Below are 20,241 nucleotides of genomic sequence, written 5' to 3' on the forward strand. Positions count from 1 at the left end.
GTCAGGTGTTGGGAGATAACAAATCACTTAGGTATAAGTTTCATCTCATCATGGGCTGGGAACACACTGAACAATGGTCTGTTGGCCTTTTTTCGGCAAATTTTCAGTATCAGACTCTTTAGTTACTGCATTTAAATGATGTTTATACACTTTTTAAATGTAGGGTTTTCCATCAGTTTATGGTTCAATTGTTATTATGTAAAAGAAAAGAAAAATCAATTGCCGTGTGAGAAGGCAGCATAATGCAGTGATGCTCTTCCTTGTGTTTGTCTGATTCAGAGTGCTCCTGTTTTTGTGTCTCTTCTTTGGAGAATTAACCTGCTTAAATGGCATGTATTCCCTATTTACATGAGTAATAAATGGATACCAGTCAAACTTGCCACAAAAGATTTAGTGTTGGTATAAATTCATAATTAACATTCATAGTTTGGGAATGAAAAAATAACCACTGGTGTCAGAGACATCCTTTTGTCTTTCATGTGCTTTTTTCCACCTGTGGTTTCCGGCTAATGAAAGCACCTGTATATATAATAAAATGAATGGATGGATGGATAGCTCTGTATCCATAGCCTGTTTTGAATCCTTAACACATTTCAGCAGTCTTTAACTGGAAGTGTCTTAATGGCAGGACACCAGCAGGAACTTGACCAAAGTAGACAAGATGCTGGGTCAGTACAGGGAGCACACAGACGACCAGGCTGAAGCCATGGCACTGGTGAGATGCCTGTTCTCTTAGATGTCTTCTATTTTATTTTATTGCTGTACTACATATGTTAAGGCTGTTTTATTCTGCTTTATTTAGCTATTTTACGTTATAGAGCCATTTAGGTTTTTTTCTTGAGTTTACACTTGAAGTTAGTTTCATTTTTTAAAATTATTTATTTAGAATTTGATGATCGATGTCCTTTTTTTCCTTATTTAGTTTGTTTTGTTGTCTTTTATTTAAGCTGTTTTGCTGTATGTTTTATGTTAAGGCTACTATAATACAAGAATTTCCCAAAGTTTGTGATAAATAAAGCACATCTTAATTCTAGCAGTTTCACCCACTAATTTATGCCTTTTTATTCAGGTTTTTTTAAGTGAATGACACTCCCAATTTTTTGCCAACTATATGTTTATTAGATCAGTTTCTGCTGACAGCATTATACATCAGTATACATAAGGCAATCAACAAGGACAAACTGTATGGAAAAGAAGGAAAAGCCCCCAGAAAAATAGAAAAATGGGGAGTGACTTCTTAGGGGTCAGTTTGCCAGTTGAACCCATTTATCATACACAGCTGCATGGGGCCTTTGGTAGCAACACTAAGCAGTCAGAGATGGCTGGTTAGAGATGGATCATCAGATGCTGACAGTGAGGTCAAATCCATTCTCTCTAAGTATGTTAAGAAAGGGCCCCAAATACGACACTCCCATTTATGCTTAAAAACAACAACAAAAACGTCTCTCTGCCTCCTTCTAAGTCATTTATACTTTTTCATGCATCAGCTTAGGGAGAACCTAGAGGAGTCAATCAGCCAGCTGCAGACACAGAGGCGATCCAACGGGGTTCGGAGCTCCTCAGCCTCCACCCTGCATACCAGCGACCTGGAAGCTTCCTCAGGATCAGGTATGAAAAAAATGACCAGTAGAACCAGTGATCGAGTTTTGTTTAGTAAGTCTTTTTCAGAGTATGAAAGTGTTCTACTTCCTGCTATATGTTTATATTGTTTGTTAGTTTGCAAAGCAAACCTCTGATAAAATGTATGCTTGTGATTTCAGAAGGCCAGCGTTTCTACCCCACTTCTCCACTTAAGGATTACACGAGCCCTCCAGGAAGGAGGAGGAGGTCTCAATCTGCCAATGTTCGCTTCAAGGAAACAAGCCTGGAAGGAGACGGTGTAAGGAACAACAGACCAGCTAGTGCTTCATTCACGTTCAGCATATTGCCACTAGAGGGCATATTGGGTAGATCCACATAGAGTATGTTGTATAGTCCAAAAAAGTTACTTTTCACTGGCCACAGTGGAAAATGTCATGGGGTCAAGGAAAGGTGTGAAGGAGACTTGATAAGTAAAGAGGAGGATAGTGTACGCTAGACTCCTTTACAGTGTCACAGCGGATGTCTGCTGTATTGAAAAGTACAACATCCACAACATAGATTAGAAAATGCACAACTTACTCCACCTCAGCATGTTCTTACCAGCTGAACAACAGTGGAACTTAAAGGCACTTTGATCAGTTAATACAGCTCATAATCTGAAATTAGAAAGTTTTTATAAATCTGCGTTCTTCTAACAATGCAAAAGCTCAACAAGAAGCCAATTTTATTGTAGTCGTGTAAGAGTTAAACTGTGGTTGTTGCTGTGTGATAAAAATTAAAAACATAGGATCAGGTTGTGGACATGGATGTCATGTTTAATACATGAGCTGTGCTATCTTGTCAGATTTGTTGATCATTTTCAGTCGCTATAGATTATGGGAATGACCTCCTACTTTCCTAAAGAATGGTGTAATGTATCCTCTGCTGATGGAGGTAAAGGAAGCTTTGAAGCACTTTTATTCAGTTTTTGTAGAATTTGTGCAGCTCTTACTGTGACTGCCAAAACAATACTTCTGGGTCATTTAACTTAATTAGAAACCTCCTAAGCAAAATTGGCTGTTCAATTACAACCCATAAGTGCAGTATCGGGTTCTGTGGATGTGTCTCTGCTGCTGCCGTCTTGGTCAGGGATTCTGACTGTGGCTACTGACGTTTTCCTGACAGACTTTTTTGCTGCTATTTAATTTTTTGAATGAAAGAAAGCATCAGGTGATATGCTGATTTATCATCTCCTATTTGAATAAACCTCTTTCATTTGATACATAACAATAGGTTATCTGCTGAACTTGATAAGCGGTTAAGAGGATGGATAGAGAGATGGATAGTTATGATAATCCAGTAACCTAAATCCAGTATTTCAGGGGATTAGTCTGACACTAAATGAGGCTAACAAAAATTAGAAAAATAGATGAACATTTGAATCTCATGAATATTTTTCATAGTGTAGGAGAAAGCTGGTTATTATTTGTCAGTCGGCTATGTCACTTTTATGTGTTATCGTCTTAACTAGTCCTTAATTAATCTGTATGTGTGTTAAATCTCTTTAATGCAGGGCTCGCAAAATTTTAAAATCCCTGGTAGCCCTTCGGGCAGACACTCTTTAGTTTTTGGTAGCCCGAAATAAATTTGAGTAGCCCGAATAAAAAAAGATTATTTTTATTGTATAATATTGTAAAGGAAACAAAACATCAATTAAAAAATTGTTAAAACACAAATTACAACAACTGTGTAAACATTACAATCAACTCAAATATCTGGTTCTAATTAAACAGAATTTTCTGTGAACTTGTTAGAACTGTGTAGAACATGAATTAGTCTGTGTCAGATCCTGAATCTGAAATTTCCACTGAAGTCTCGGATGAGAAAATGCCACTCGACGTTGAGGGCATAGCATCTCCTTCATCAGCTTTCTCTTCCTGTGCATTGCCCTCCATTTCACTGCTCTTTGTTCTTGTCGGGGTTTTATGATCCAGGTGTCTTGAACCTTTTCCAGAAAACATCCAGAAACGAATCGACTTGTCAGGGCAAAAAGATTCAACTGTTTCCCCATTAATGGAGAGTTGCATGCAGTCATTCAGTGTTTCAGGGTGTAGAGAGGTACGATGTGTTGTCTTCACTCGGTTCATGCAAGAAAATCCTCTCTCACAGATGGCTGTCGATGGACTAAGTGTCAGCATTAATTTCACCAGCAACAAGATATGAGAGAGATGTTCTGGATTCTCAGAGAGGAGATCTCTGTACAAGCAATCTACTTTGCGACCCCGGCGTTCTGCAAGCCACACTTTTAGATCCATCCATTCTTGTGGAATTTTCTCTTTCTCTTCTGCATCTAGCAAACAGGCAAAATGTGTGACAAGATAACCCACCTCTTCATCCCCATAATTTGCTAGTTCTTCTCTGGGGTAGGGAAGAGTGGAAGGGTCAAAAACCTTGAAACAAGAGAGAGGCTTTTCATGGAGATTTTTAAATCTGTTGTCCATGTACTTGACTGTGTTGTCAATAATCTTCTGGATCTCTGCACCAAAGGTGTCTTTGTCTGTTCCCTCACCTCTTCTAGCAGGTCGCTGACTTTTTGTTAGCTGAGTTCCACAGTAGCAAATGCTACCATCCTGGTTCGCTGTGAACTTTGTGTCCAAGGTTTTCTGATATTCTCCTGGTTTTGTTTTTAGGCTGAGTAAGCGTGATGTTGTGCTCTCAACTAACTGATTTGTTCGTGTGATGTTTAGGTTATCATGCTGAAAATCAGTAGAGCACTTGGATAAGATAAGATAAGATAAGATAAGATAACCTTTATTAGTCCCACACGTGGGAAATTTGTTTTGTCACAGCAGGAAGTGGACAGTGCAAAAGTTATGAGGCAAAAATTAGAATACAATAAGAATAAATACAGTACACAACTGTACAGAATAGAATAAAATAAAATACTATATACAGTAGAATAAAATAGAATAAAAATATACAATAAGATAAAAATAGAATACAAATACAAATACTATATACAACTGAGTAAAAATACAACGATGACAGAAAGGATTATTGCACTTAGTATTATTGCATATGTATGGATGTGTGTGCTTGATCAGTTAAAGTCTTTATTATGGAGTCTGACAGCAGTGGGGAGGAAAGACCTGCGAAATCTCTCCGTCCCACACCGTGGGTGCCGCAGTCTCCCACTGAAGGAGCTGCTCAGTGCTGTCACAGTCTGCTGCATGGGGTGGGAGATGTTGTCCATCAGGGATGACAGCTTAGCCGCCGTTCTCCTGTCACTCACCACCTCCACTGGGTCCAGAGGGCATCCTAGAACAGAGCTGGCCCTTCGGATCACCCTGTTCAGTCTCTTCCTGTCCCCAGCAGAGATGCTGCCGCCCCAGCAGACCACACCATAAAAGATAGCAGAAGCCACAACAGAGTCATAGAATTTCTTCAGGAGTGGGCCCTCCACTCCAAACGACCTGAGTCTCCGCAGCAGGTACAGCCTGCTCTGCCCTTTCCTGTAGAGGGCGTCTGAGTTATGAGTCCAGTCCAGTCTATTGTTCAGATGAACACCAAGGTACCTGTAGCTGTCCACAGCCTCAATGTCCATACCTTGGATGTTCAGTGGTTGCAGTGGAGAATGCTTGTGCCTGCGGAAGTCTACCACCAGTTCCTTGGTTTTACTGGCGTTGATCTGGAGGTAGTTCAGCTGGCACCAGTCCACAAAGTCTCGGGTCAGACCTCTGTACTCCTTGTCGTCCCCATCAGTGATGAGGCCGACTATTGCAGAGTCATCAGAGAACTTCTGCAGGAAGCACTGGGTGGAATTGTGGGAGAAGTCTGCAGTGTAGATGGTGAAGAGGAACGGAGCCAGAACCGTTCCCTGTGGGGCCCCCGTACTGCAGACGACCCTGTCCGACACACAGCCCTGAGTCCTCACATACTGTGGTCGGTCGGTGAGGTAGTCCAGGATCCAGGTAGTGAGGTGATGGTCCACTCCAGAGTTCACCAGCTTGTCCTTTAGAACCGAGGGAAGAATGGTGTTGAAGGCACTGGAGAAATCAAAGAACATGATTCTCACAGTGCTTCCAGCGGTCTCCAGGTGAGCGAGGGAACGATGTAGGAGGTGAATGACGGCATCATCCGCTCCAATGCCAGGCTGGTAGGCAAACTGAAGTGGGTCCAGTGATGAGCTTATTAGGCGCCGAAGCTGAGCCAGGACCAACCGCTCCAGGGTCTTCATCAGGTGGGATGTCAGAGCCACCGGCCTGTAGCTGTTGAGGTCCTTGGGGTGTGAAGTCTTTGGCACTGGTACAACACAGGAGGTTTTCCAGAGCTGTGGAACTCTTCCCAACCTCAAGATGGTACTGTAGTCCAACATGAAATGCAGGAAGCGAACAAATTTCTCAGTCTTCATCTCCTGCACCACCCCCTTAGCCTTGGCTGCATCCTCGGCTTTGACATCACTTCCTTCTGCCATGTTCTCCATATGAACAACAGTGGGAGTGTAATTTTTTTCCACAGCCTTTAGACATCTCAGCCGGCTTGGAAGCCACCGCGTGCTCTTCAGCCCACTGAAATGTGCCAGCCTCTCATTTAGCAGTTCACTTATTTCTGTCAGCTCTCTTCGCTTCTTTGGGGAATAGTAGTACATCTTAAAGATGGTTTTCAGTGTATCTTCAAATTTCACCAGGTACTCACAGCCTTTCACGCTATCCAGCACGACTAGCTCTAGTTTGTGTGCCACACAGTGGATTGTTATGATGTGGGGTATCCTCTGTTTCAGTCTCCCAGCTACTCCTGTTTTCTCACCCATCATCACTGCAGCACCATCAAAATTTGCACACACTACTTTCTTTTTCCATGTGTCCTCTCTGATACCCATGGTGTTCACTGCTTCATCAATAGCCTCTAAAATACCTGCAGCATTTGCACTCTTGACTGGCTGACATTTGATCATGTATGTGGCTATGTCACCATTATCCCTCACATACCTGACGTGAACCAACTCCTGTTCTATTATACCAGTGTCTGTACTGCCATCTGCAAGAATGGATAAGAACCTGCTTTCTTGAATTTCCTTTACAATCTGGTCTCTTGAATTTTGTGCTATTGCTCCAATAAACTCTCTGCAAGCATGGTCATTGAGGTAAGTGGAACCAAGATCTAGGCCATTTGCTTTCTGAAGTTTGCAAAGACTGCTAAATTTTGCCAGTGGTAGTTCACTCTTTGCAACATAGTACGCAGTTCTAAACAGCTTTTTCAGGACTTCTTGTTGTGCTTTGTTTATTTTTAGTATGGTTTTTGCAATTGGTGTTTGTTCTGGGACAGATGCTGCAGACTGAGCACCAATGCATTTCTTGTGATGCAGAGATTTCTCATGAGTTCTGATGGGGTCTTTCCTAAAATTAGTGGTCCCAGTAACAAAGGCGCTTGTCGACTCAGCAATAGAGGGAAACTCACGACACACCCGGCAGAACATCATGTTATTTACCTTGTCATATTCCAGCCACAGAAATTCTTTTGTCCATGAATCCAAAAAACTGCGCTTTCTTTTTGCCTCGTAATCTGATTTATCATAACTTTTCCGCTTTGTGGTAGGCCTTTCTTTGCCTGTCCCTTCTTCATCCTGACCTGTCTTTTTTGGCTCAGCAGAACTAAAATACCTGCGTAAATCCATCTGTCTTTACACATGCCAGAGATTTTTTTTTTTTTAAATTCTCTGCGCAGTCAACCTCTAGCACGTTTAAGCTTGCTGCGGGAGATTTCACGTGCCACGTTTGAAGAGTAAGCTAGTGAGTGATGTTGTGTCCTGTCTGACTATACCATATTGCACCACTAGAGGGTGGTGTCGTGAAATAAGAGGAAAGTGCAGTCGGGAAATTGTAGAGTTAGAATATAGTTAAGACGGCTATCTGATAACTCGATATGTCTCCCTGTTACCTCTACGATGTAAAGTTATGTGCTGCATTCATTAAAGAGCACTGTTCTTTGATGAGGACTCAGCTAATTACTCAGCTACATTTGCGAAAGAAAGCAAAGGCATTGTCATATATTTTTACTTCCTATGATAGCCCGACGGGCAGGGCTGAGATAGATTTTGGTAGCCCGACTGGAAATATCACTAGCCCCGGGACGTCGGGCTAGCGATTTTGCGAGCCCTGTAATGACACTGATGGGACATGGAGGTTGAGGCAGAGTTCAGACAGACTGTCCTGTTTGTTGAGTCCCAACTGAGAAAGTTAAGAGACGATTATCAACAGCAGAACTGAAGATAAGAGAGTAAATAACTCATCTACAGCTCTTATTCCAAGTCAGAGTTTCACAGAATCAGACTGTAAATTTATTTAAGTGATGGGAGTAATCACATTAGTTTGATGGCCCAACAACACAAAAAGGAGCCGGAGGATTGGATTACTCTTTTTAAACATTATATCATTGAACTGTTTATGATTACTAATGGTAAATGGACTGGTTCTTATATACGCTTTTCTAGTCTAGCTGACCACTTAAAGTGCTTTACACAATTTGCCTTAAAAAACACTTTTTTCTAGTGCTTCTATCTAACACTCACACACAGTTACACTCTGATGGATGCATCGGAGAGAGATTTGGGGTTAATATCTTGCCCAAGGCATGCAGACTGGAGCAGATTGAACCGCTCACCTTACTGGTCTATCACCTGAGCTACTGTTCATATAAGATGAGGATTATGGTGTAAACTTACCTCTGCATCCTGTATAATAAATATAGTTCTAGTATTTGTAACAAACCAAAATGCCTCCTGAAACTTTCATTGTCAGGAGGCACAGCTCTCTGAACCAATATGGCATCTGTGTGGTTGCATGTTTTCACTGGACAGCAGCAATCACCTGTAAATAAGACATTTATTACGCCACCTTTGGCCTAACGTGTCAGTTCAGTTGAATTTAAGTCTTTTTATAGCACCAAATAACAACAACAGTTAGCTCAAGGCACTTTATATTGTAAGGTAAGGATTGTAGAATAATAGAGAGAAAACCCGAACTATAGCACAGTCCCCTATGAGCAAACACTTGGCAGTGGGAAGGAAAAACTCCCTGTTAACAGGAAGAAATCTCTGGTGGGACTGGACGAGCAGGGAGGGGCGGCCATCTGCCGCAACCTTCTGGGGGTTGAGGGGAAAACGGGATAAAGGAAACAGTACTGGGCAGAGCCAGAGATTAATAATGACTAATGATGAAATGCAGAGACATGAGTGACAAAGAAATACTGAGTGCATCATGGGAAACACCCAGCAGTCTAGGAGGGCTCAGGGTCACCTGATCCCGCACTAACAACTGTACATGCTTCATCAGAAAGGAAAGTTTTAAGCCTAATCTTAAAAGTAGAGACGGTGTCTGTGTCCCGAATCCAAACTGGTTCCACATGACCTCTTCTAACATGGTGATATGAGGTACTTAATATAAGATGGGGCCTGATTATTAAGATCTTGTATGTGTAGAGAAGGATTTTAAATTCACTGGCAGCCAATGAAGAGTCGCCAGTATGGGAGAAATATGCTGTGTTTCTAGCCCCTGTCAGCGAGAGTGCGCTCACTGCAGCATTTTCCATCAACATCATTTTATTCACATGGGTTTTCATTTGTGTTAGTTTTTCCCTTTCAGATATCTGTAGTGTGTTTTCACGATGCAGCGATGTGGAGCGCCGCTCAGCCGTGCCCTGCTCGTGTCTCGCGTTTTGTATTCAGCGTGGGTTTGTGGCTGTCTCACACAGATTCATACCCTGCACCAGTCCATGAGGGATCTGCGTTGTGACCAGCAGAGACTGTCTGATGACCTGGATAGAGAAATCCTCCGGAGGAACCGGTATCTGAAGTCTGAACATAAAAGCTCATACCTTCTCACACAACACATTCACAATTGAATTTGACAGCTATTGTTTTTATGTTACTGCAAAAGTCATTTTATGGCCAAATCTCCAATAATGGTTTGTTGTTGTCAAGTAGCATAATTAAACCGTTAGCCAGAGCAGCACTGGTGCTAGTTTCTCTTTGCCAAATTAGAAAAGCTGCAGAGTCGTTCAGACACACTAAATACGATTATTCTCATTTGTATTCAGTCTGACTGCATTGACCTCTGAAAAAAACGCTCATTACAATAGGTTGTTTTTTGAAAAACAAATGTGGCTTAGTAACAGCAGACGGCTCTCTTACAGTTTATTAAATTGAAGAGCGATACGTTTCCAAGAGCATTACTATGTATGTCGCACTGTTTTGGTAAGCCACAATGAATGCAAGCAGGCTTTTATAGTCTCTTCTTCTTCACTTCTGCCCACAGAGTCATCAGTTTAAGTTCTCAGCTCTGGGAAGACAGTGTTGGAATATTGATCTTTTACTTTTCATATGCACCGAACATAAAAAAAGTTTTTTGCTTGGGGTTTGCAAACAGAAGCACGGTTTCCATCTCTGTGAAGTCTCCTTAATGAAAAGGTGATAAAAGTGTCACAGGGAACTTAAAGAGACGGCGCCGTGCAGTCAAAACGGATTAGAATTTGACATTTTGAAGTTATTAAAAATCACTCCTACCCAGCGCCGCTGACCAGAGCAAATTGATCCAGCGTCGTATTTCAGCATCCGAAGCTGCATAATTATTTTTTAGTGCTGTCAAATAATGCATTTATGGGTCCTGGAATAGTATTTCCAGTGTTTTGCAGTGTAAATATTTTCAGCCAGCTTGATTTGTCTGTTTTTGTTTTTTCCCTTCTTTTGTAGGGCTGATATTGACACCAGGCGGGCGATGGAAAGCCTCACAGAGCACATGACAGCTTCCCTGAGACAGGACTCAGTGAGTTGTGGCTGTGTATTTCATTGCCAGTACTTCAAGTGTGCTTTCTGGCTCTGTGAATGTGTAAAGAAAAGCGGAGGCATCCAGAATTTAAGGCCATCGCATCACAAATTTTGATGGATGAAAGCTGCTGTATAAAGCATGGAATATGCAAATAGCTGGAGTTTCTGGAATAGAAAATGGCAAAAGACAAATGGCTTCCTCTTTTTTTTTTAAAGTAGGCTCATAGTGCTCCAACTTTAGCAAATATTTCCCTTTAATTTCCAGGCACACAGCTTGTTACTGCACCATCAGTACTGTGACAAATACACAGCCCCACATGACGCCCAATATGTTTAATATTTTTTATCTCATCCTGTCTGTGGGCGTGACAAGATAAAGCTTTTTACAGGTGGATATGATGCTTCCTGATTAGGCAGGGAGGCGCTGCAACGCGAATGTAATACACTCAGTCAGTTATGAAAGATATTTTTATCATCCGCACTTTTAATTTCCTGTTTTCTCATCTATCGCACGCTGATGCCATTCCTGCGCCGGCGCGAATGTTCGCGTGACCCGAGGAGCGCTCATTCTCTCTCTCGCCGTCTGTAGGTGTCGTCTCGTGTGGAGCGGCGTCTGCAGGAGCTGGAGAGAGAGATGCACGGCGAACAGAGGAGCATGGGCGGAGAGAGGAGGCCGGAGCAGCGGGCGGCCGCGTCTGACGAGCCGCAGGAGGTGACACCACTCCTCGCCACTCACCTCCCACACCTGGCTCTTATCGCTAGGGGCAAGATGGAGGCACATGAATTCAGTGGAACGATTTAACTATAACTAATGACCACATTCATTTATTAGAGACAACACTTAAAAGCGCCAAGTGAATATTAAAGTTATGACTGGCATCCGTGTTACCTGGTGATCAGCAAAGTTGATCTTAATCACAAATATATCTATAATTCATCCAAGATTTTAAAAATGCAAATTCTACAATAGATTATACAGCAACACAGAGTTCCTGTAGTAATACAAGCCTCGTGCAAATGTGATTATATATTTATTCGTGTTCCTTCTGCCGTTGCATAAGAATGTGTTGGTCCGTGTTTCCCACAGATGTGTGTCATGAAATGAGGCGCACACACTTTCAGAATGGAATTATTACCAAAATAATACGTTTCTCTGGCAGATATCTAATTGGACAAACACTTGTGGAAAATAAATGAATAATAATAAACACAATGAGCTGCTTCTCAGTCCAGCTTTTCATCAATCATTGCAGTTTAGAAGGGATAACGACAGCGATCATTCTGCTCCATGTTTTGGGGAAGCATTTGCATTAATATGGAGGACAGCAACAAGCACAACCTGGCCCCGAGCCAGCCAGCAGGCGAACAAGAGATGGAAAGGGTCGGCGCAAAGGACCTACTTTCTTTACCAAATAAGAGCGAGGGGATTGTCCGGTGTTAAATCGCTGGTGTTTTTGTCTAAGACTGTCTAAGACCTCTGTCAGTGCGCCCCAGGGTGGCTGTGGCTACAATGTAGCTGCCATCACCAGTGTGTGAATGTGTGTGTGAATGGGTGGATGACTGGATATGTGAAGCGCTTTGGGGTCCTTAGGGACTAGTAAAGCGCTATATAAATACAGGCCATTTAAGACTGATACAAAAGTGCTGAAAGGAGTGTGTGCCAAATGTGTTTGGATTACCAATAATACACCTCAGCAGCTTACCCAGGTAAAGTCTGTGAATGGGAAACTGCTTTAGAAAAGTTTGGATGGCATTTTAGGCGCAAATAAAGAAGAGTTTGTTTTGCTGCGCAGCATAAAGAAAACAAGCTCAAATTCATCAGAAGAGTGAACACTCAATGAAAATATAATAGATGTTTTGAGGTTTACTGGACAATCAGATTTATTATGTACAGACGGGCTCATCAGCAGTTTCACCTTTAACCAAAATAGTCTTTGAGATCAGTTGGAAAGGTTACACGTTCAAATCTCTCTTTAGTCCTTCTTTGTCACATATGCAGAAATTTGGCTGATGAAAGCATGTCAGTAGCACCTTCCACAAAACAGCGCGGGGCTTTCAGGCAGTCTTTTGTTACACTGGGATTTTCCCAACATAATAACGCTGCCATCTGTGGTACAGAGATATTACAGTGAAAGTATAGTGGACCGTAGAAACAAAAACAGGTTGTCTGTTCAGAATTTGTGGGAAGTCAAAATAAGCATACTTGGTGGGATTAGTGAGCTTCTACAGGTTTAGATACAAGGATGGTTATTCTCCCTCACAAATACAGTTACAGAGCAGGGAAACATCGAGGTTTCTAGTGGCTTTCATGCTTACTGTACCTTCAATAACAGATTCTATAAGGTTCTTAAAGCTCGTTCTGCTTTATGAGACTATAAAACACACTAAGTAATTGCGTTGTTATAGTGCAGATGGTTGCTAAGCAAGAAATTGCTGCTTTCTTATATTTAATGCCAATCACGATCGTTGTCAAGACGTGATTTGTCTAAAAGCACAAGTGGCTGTGAAAGCGCTGTCATTAGGTGCACTTTAGTGATGTAGCTTGATGCGCATTATCTTGTGTTATTACTCATTTCTATTGCTACTTTACATTTAACCACACAAACCCTCCACATTATAGATCATCAGCATAATGCCGCTTAATGATATTTCTTGGTTCATCTGTATCTTCTCCCAATCTGTCACGTCTGTTGTATTTTACCGGTGAACCACAGAGGGGCGCTGTGTATCCAGACTGATAACCTGTGTGAGCAAGAGTTTTTCAACACGCTGTGTAGTGATGGTAGCTACCAATTCATTTGCATCCCTCTCCTCTGTCGTGCCCTAATGGGACACCAGCGGGGCCCAGGGCGATGGGAAATAATGCATTTGCCCAAAAATTAAGGGTAAATAAACAAGCATGAGGAAATGAAGAGGAAAATAATCTCTTTCACTACTAAAGAGCAGGAGAGGAGGGAGAGCAGAGGGCACATTTATTCCCCACCGATGGGCCCGCTGTGATGTGAATCAAATAGATGATGAGTCACTTGGGTAGATGTTATTGCTAGCAGCCGGTAATTCATCACCACAGCCCGCTTAGAGTGAGTGGGATGGAGTGGGATCTAAGCTCTTGTACAAATCCACCATGGTGCCAGTATCTCGTTCCAAGAAAAAGGCGATGATGATGGGGGGAGGGCAGGGGATACTGTGATGCAATAGCACTTCTCATGTGTCATCTTTATAGTGTCTCACAATAATACACGGTGTTTCCTGCATGGAATTTTGTTTGTGTGTTTTAGACTTTAGGGAGATGCCAAATTGGAGCCAGTGAAAGAGCGGAGAAGATGGCAGCCAGGCTGCTCAAAGCAGACAGGGAGAAATCCAAGGTAAAGAAACTGAGTGTTAAAGGAGCGTTTTTGCATTAGAGAAAATTTGGGATGATCTAAACGCCTTCGAGAATCTTGGTTTCAGTTTTTGCCGTACTGCTTCAACGATCGTTTTAAATAAGGCATGCAGAGACTTTATTATTGCATTGTAGCTGAAAATGACATTGAAACTTTCTATTTAATGTTACGGTTTTCATAATTGCAGTAATACAAATTATAATGTTTACTTTTTATTTACTGATATAGAAAACTTAATTGTGGCTCAAAATGTGAAGGCTATGATTTGTACTTATTTGACAGATTGTTCATTTTCTTCTTATTTGGGAATTTTTGTTGAACAGATATGTCTATTATTTTCCAGGCAAGGAAAGTTAAGTTTAAAACATTGAATTTGTTTTGATGATTTTTGTTTCGTTCTGCTGTAAGTTTCTGGATTAAACCCTGATACTGTTCAAATTCTGAAACACCTGTTCATGTAAATTGTTTTTGCTTCGCTGTCCTCAGATGGGGCAGGAACTAGAGAGAGCCAGAAGACTGCTGGAACAGTCAGAAGATAGCAGAGAGTCCCTCGTTCAACAGGTTTGTTTGTCCTCTGCCTGATTGTATGTAAACCAGTAAAGCTCATGAGACAAAACAGTAAGATGAGAAGAGACTTTTTGGAAATCTTCAGTGTTGTTCTGCCTGCTGTCAGACAGTCGGATGTCTTTTTTCTGCGTTTTCTTACACGGCTGATGATCCCCAGGTGGAGGACATGCGCTGCGAGCTGCAAAGGACAAGGGAGGAGAAGACGGGGCATGAGAGGGCACGGCTGGAGACTTCTCGGCCCAGTGCTCAGCCACATGGCAGCTATGCTGACAAGGATGGTGGAAGAGGTGGGCTGCAAGGGCCAGGTATTCGGTTGTCAGGGGAGAAGAGAGTGTATGGATGCAAGTTAAATGGATGGTTTTAAAGATTGCTGTGCCAGTGGAAATGGATGCTAAGATTTTGTTTTTTAGGATGACAACTTTCGGGTTTTAAATGTACAGAGTTGTGAAATGAAACACCGACAGCTCTGTTTCCTTCTTTTGCTCAATACTCGGGGTGTTCAGTAAAACACAGCAAAACAGCACAGTTACAAGCGAGCAGCAGAAATGAAACGCAGAGAAGGTGATGCAAGACAACAGAGCAAAACAAAAAATGCAGCCTGCTCACTGTGAAAACTTGAGTGTGGACTTACATTCATTCACAATGTGTTCACAAGATATACTGAAATTTTTAAATCGTGGGATGATTTATCTGTCACGTGGATGCTCGTTTTAAACATTTTCAAATAATAACATCATTGTGTGTAGCTCATCTCTACCAGCCAAAATCTTGGGCTTCCAGTCGATCTATACTTAACTAGGCTTTTTTTACTCATGATGGCTCTGCTGTTGTTTTTAGGGGGGGCTGCGAATCAGAAGAAAGAGGAGCTAAAGCCTCAGTCACACAGGCCTAGAGGGCGGTCAGTGACCACAGGAGCAGGGTCCTATCACTATCAACAACTGTGTACTCCCTGAATGTCTGGAAAGGGGTTGCAGGCTGTTGCCAGGGGAAATCAGTTGTTGTGCAAAGAGGGCGCTGCACGTTTTTGTGATTGCTTTCACAATTTGCGTTGCACTTTTCAGTTCCACTCCTTTGAAAGAAGTTTCTGAGTGTTTGCAGACAAGTCTCCAGGACGTTTTTGGTGCAACCATTCTAACATGACATTTTTTGCAATCTCGTGCAACCTCTTGCCAACTGTGCAGGAAATATGCACTTCTCCCTAGCAACTGGTGGTTACCAGGGAGTCACTGACCCGTCTCTAGAGCTGCGTGAGTGGTGCTGTAGCACCACTCACACAAGCTGCCACCAACCTCCAGGAACAATTTGCAAGCAGGAATACACATTTTTCTCTCATGACCAGAGGTTGCGAGGTGGTTGCAGACCAGTCTGTAGGCGTGTTTGACTGGGGCTTAAAACTGTGTTTCATAGAGAGGATGGACACAGAGGCAGCCCAATAAAAGATTAAGAACAGTATTTTTTATATTTAACAGTAAATCATGCAAAGTGTAAAACTACTCTAGTTGAGTTCAAGAATAAAAATAAAGTTAGAAGCTTATCTTACATCCCCCGTTATCCTCGTGTCGTGTTTTTGTGTTTCTGTCTTGAAGGTTTGATTGGTTAATGCAGAGCAAAGTAAAAAGGCTTCAGTGCCAGCAAGAAACAAGATGGTGAAAGGAAAACTTAAATGTTGGTGAGAGGACTGAGAATTGGTTTGAACTACACAGAATATCAAAGATTTATTACCATGAAAGGAGAAAAAATTGAGTGTATATTTGAGAAAAATATTGAAAATCCAACTCTGTGCGTCTGTTTTTTTTGCAACATTGATTTTAGGACATCAAAGTGTCTTTAAAGGCAGTGAAAGCTCCAAAATGAGAGATTCTTTAAGTGTCTCACGTTTTCTAGAAGGTTAGGTTATGTAAGGGTTTGTGCTGTTTAGTATTAGGTTGAGTGAAAGATTATTTCTTAGTTCATAATAACTTCATTAAATCCTCATAGCGTGCTTCTACAAATCAGTACTTAAGTTGTGGAGAATCCTTCATGAGTCGCAGAACTTTTCACTACTTTTGTATTCTGTTCGCCAGATGTTTGGTCGGTGACCAAAGTGACCAAGTCTTTAACTTTAGTGGCCCATGTAGAGAATATCATCCACGGCATTATACCCATTGTGAGCTCTAGGAGCAGTGGGACCACGCCGTGTGGCACCTGGGGGGACCAGCTGTTGCTGAAGGACAGTTTGCAAAAGAATTCTGAAAATAAACTGAGAGTGAATCTTATTACATTTCCCTTAAAAAATAAACCCAAAAACCCGATGCTGTAGCTTACCTGTTGATTGTCATTTTTGTTCCACTTTTTTTATATTTTGTTTCCACCGTGCAGTAACAGCACTCTGGATGTACGTCTGCTGATAGTGGTGTGCATGTGTCAATAGATCGCTCAGACCTGGAAAAGGAAGTGGCAGAACTGCGTGTTCAGCTGTGCAAAGCCTCGGTCCGTGGTGAAGTCGAAGAACTGAAGAGGGCTCTGGACTGTAAAGAGAGGGAGAGGGTCCAGCTCAGCTTACAGTTGAAGGTGTGTGCGAGTCACAGGTGGTTCAAAAAAGAAAGACGGTGCATTTCTCGGGTCGTCTTACTCCAAAGACTAAAGAAGTCTCAGCTGGAGTTCAAACGAACACATCACAAGCATGCTTTTGATTCTGCCCATGCTGCTGTCTCCACCCCGTGCTGAGGTTATGTATGTGGGTCTGTTGCTTCTCCTCCACGGTCGCATCCCCTGCCTGCTCCATACCCCTTGATCCCTTTTATATCGTCAGATGAAGCGACATTTGGAATAGATCAGGAGTCAACAGGCAGTCATTTATCCTTCTCAAACTGGTGCAATGTGTCACTCCCATCACTGAAACAAGATGTAAGAAGAAGAAGGAGGGAAAAAAAGAGTATTGCAATTCCTTGCAAAGTTGGGGCGTTCAAGGCTGCAGTTGGTATCAATAAATTGTTAGTAGAAATAGCTGCACTTCAAGCATTGGCACATTTCTCTAATCTCTGATGTTTCTTTTACTGAAAATGTGTTTAAACACCCACACTTCCCCTATTGCAGAGTAGGTGCTGAGAGAATATGCGGGTGTTTGCATGTATCACCTGGGGCGTCTCGTGCCGTTTTTATGTCTAAATCGAAATAGACGTTGGAAGTGTTTCATTTTTAGTGGTAAATGAGAAAAATGAAGTATAATGAGGAGAATGGGATGGAAGATTCAATTTTTCAGTGGCTGAATTTATATACAGTCTAATAGGTCTATGACTAATCAGTGTATGACTAATTACTCCTAACTGACAGCCTTATTCAGTATAAACGCCTAAACGGCAACAGGGTTACCTTATTTACCCTTGCTTTCCACTTCAAACTTGCAACTTCAAAGAGATTGTGATTTTCTTGTGGATATTACGTTAATCCAGAGCAGCTCTTCTTTTAGATTACTTTTCAGACCAGCGATGTAGATAATCCAATTGTACGTAGCGTGTAAACACCCTCAGCCGCCTCTGACCTCTCTCTGTCTTTGTCTTTTGTCTCTTTCTTAGCTCTGTCATGCCAACCCTTTATTCTTTATCTTTACTCTAAATATATCACACCTTTTTTTCTTTGCTTCTCTCCTCCTTTTTCTTTTTTCCTACCCAGCATAAACCCATTATTCCACTCTCCCTTTTTCCTGCTTCCCCAACCCCCCCTCACACTAGCAATAGTCACTCACTGAAATAATCTAAAATGCAATTCTCTGCTCCACAGAGACACACACCTTGACCTTTCTTTTCTATATATACAAGGAATTATCGTCAGACCTGGCGGTGCGAGAACAACAGCAGCAGCGAATGCTGGAACAGCTGAGGGACATACAGGTCGCTTAAATAATCAACCTTTTATACTGAAGTACACTCACATGATGTTTACCTCTTTATTCTAAGCCACAACTTTATCAGATTTTAATATTAAGATGTGAATAAACTAATCCTGTGGTAATAAGATGCTTGAGATTCTTCTTGTATGGGAATGGTTGCACACGATTTTATATTCTAAAGGATGAATATACATTTTATTCATAAATTCAGTCTTCCTTTCAGAGCCGAGGGCAAGCAGAGAGGAGAGAGACGGAGGCATTACTCCTCGAGAGCACAAGGAGCAGAGATGAATTGAAGACCAGAGCCCAAGAGGCTGTGCGCCAGTGGAGGGCAAAGTGCAGGAGACTGCAGAAGGAGCTGGAGGAGGCGAGGGCTCGGGCTCAACTTCATACTGACAAGGCCTCACAGGTTGGTTGAAGCAGATGCTTTCATAGCAGTTTTTTTGGACACAGCTCACAGAAGCAGCTGATCCTGTTAATGTTGACTTTCAGCGCTGAAATAAAAAGCAAGAATCTTAAAACGTCATTGATTCCAGTGAACTGATCTGCCCTGTCTGTAAAACTACATCTTTGCTCTTTTCAAAATGGGCACTCTGCCAATTTTACACATCAAAATTGGTTTCCTTATCTCAAGCAGCGCTTCGCTCTCCTGATTTGGACTCAGCCGGGGTCTAATGAAAGGTGCTAATGAGTGACATTATGGGAAATGTCAGCGTTAAGAGCTTGACCCGTATTAAGGGCCAGAAAATCTAAATATCTCAGCATCCACTGCATTGATTTTGGCTGTTTTCTTTAATCCACCCACTGTGGGTCGAATAACCTTACGGCTGCAGAGTGCTGAATCACTTGATTGCTTCTGCAAAACAACATTTTTCATGAATCATGTGTGAATGTCCAGCCTAGGTTCATATTAATGTGTTCTTTTAACTCTAAAACCACGTGAGAGGCTTTCATCTTTGCAATGAAACGTGAAAAAAGCGTTGTACGTACAGAATACATTGTACTGTGTACAAGATCGTGCCACCGGTTAGCTTTTAATGTGTATTAGCGCAAGTTAAACCAGGACTGCTAAAACCACTTTGCTCTGTTGGCTCTGGTAGTGCTTTCGGTTTATAATTGATCAAAGTGAGAGCTCTCAGGTGAACCACCAAAGGTTCACTGTGGGAAATCTAGCTGGATCTGGTGGGAAACTGCAGCATAAATTCAGCATTAGTGGCAGTTGTGTCTTAAATGCTCCACCTCCGCCCTCTGCTGCTGCTGCTGCAGGTACAGGCTGTGTTACAGCTGGCACCACTGTTAGCTAGAACCAAGCCTCTTTGTTGCTTTGTCTTAGCAGCAGAGTCTGGCTCACGCACAACTTCTGTGACTTTGTTGGTGTGTTGTGAAAAGTGAAGTGATCAATAATGTCTGTACTAAAATGCAGTTATCAGCTTCAGTAGTGACGCCTCGGGCAGCAGGGAGAAACAAAACTGTAGCTGTGCTGCTCAGTGAGGTCAGGATACGTGGTTGGATGATGGAAGGCTACAGTTACATACATAATACTGGCAACTAATGTGGACGTTATGGACACCACAAAACTAGTAGTTACAGCCTGTCCTGTTTTCCTGATGTTTCATGTTTGTTAGCAACTTTGTGTTTCTAGCTGTGTTGTAAAATGTGTTTATTTTGTTTAAATGTTTGTTGTAACATATTTTGGGAAGTTTGTATTGCAATTAATTAATTAATCTGAGATAATTCTTGTATCTAGATGGACTTTTAAACCAAATATACAGGAGTCAACAAAAAGCACAATCTGAACTCAGAATATAGACAGAACATTACAACAGGAGTATGAAGCCCTGTGAGCCAAAATCCAGCACAAACAGGAAATATTTGTCCAGTTAATGATTTGCATAATGACACAATTCCCACTGTATGATCCATGTGTTACAAAGCCCAGACCCCAGAGGTCATTGAGCACCTGAGGAGCCTGAATATGTAAGTGTTTGTAAAGTGTAAGGTGAGCAAATGTAATCAAGAACATGCTAATGGTGTGATGTTAT

At 41.9% G+C, this 20,241-nt stretch overlaps 1 protein-coding gene across 7 annotated transcripts in view; it reads left to right on the forward strand.

Annotated features, from left to right (window-relative positions):
- cep128 (centrosomal protein 128) overlaps positions 1–20,241 on the forward strand; it is an 83,940-nt gene that overhangs the window by 34,222 nt on the left and 29,477 nt on the right. For 4 of the 7 annotated variants that reach the window (XM_076873659.1, XM_076873661.1, XM_024805212.2 and 1 more), the window contains 12 exons: positions 629–715; positions 1,488–1,608; positions 1,761–1,879; positions 9,310–9,410; positions 10,307–10,379; positions 10,971–11,093; positions 13,660–13,746; positions 14,251–14,325; positions 14,489–14,636; positions 16,742–16,881; positions 18,129–18,200; positions 18,423–18,608. In XM_076873659.1, coding sequence (XP_076729774.1) covers positions 662–715; positions 1,488–1,608; positions 1,761–1,879; positions 9,310–9,410; positions 10,307–10,379; positions 10,971–11,093; positions 13,660–13,746; positions 14,251–14,325; positions 14,489–14,636; positions 16,742–16,881; positions 18,129–18,200; positions 18,423–18,608 — 1,299 coding nt within the window. In that variant the 5' untranslated portion in view covers positions 629–661. The remainder of the gene's footprint in view (positions 1–628; positions 716–1,487; positions 1,609–1,760; positions 1,880–9,309; positions 9,411–10,306; positions 10,380–10,970; positions 11,094–13,659; positions 13,747–14,250; positions 14,326–14,488; positions 14,637–16,741; positions 16,882–18,128; positions 18,201–18,422; positions 18,609–20,241) is intronic. The other 3 variants (XM_076873657.1, XM_076873656.1, XM_076873658.1) reach the window with 3 other exon arrangements.

This window comes from Maylandia zebra, linkage group LG15 (assembly GCF_041146795.1).
Source record: "Maylandia zebra isolate NMK-2024a linkage group LG15, Mzebra_GT3a, whole genome shotgun sequence".
NCBI classification, from domain to species: Eukaryota; Metazoa; Chordata; class Actinopteri; order Cichliformes; family Cichlidae; genus Maylandia; species Maylandia zebra.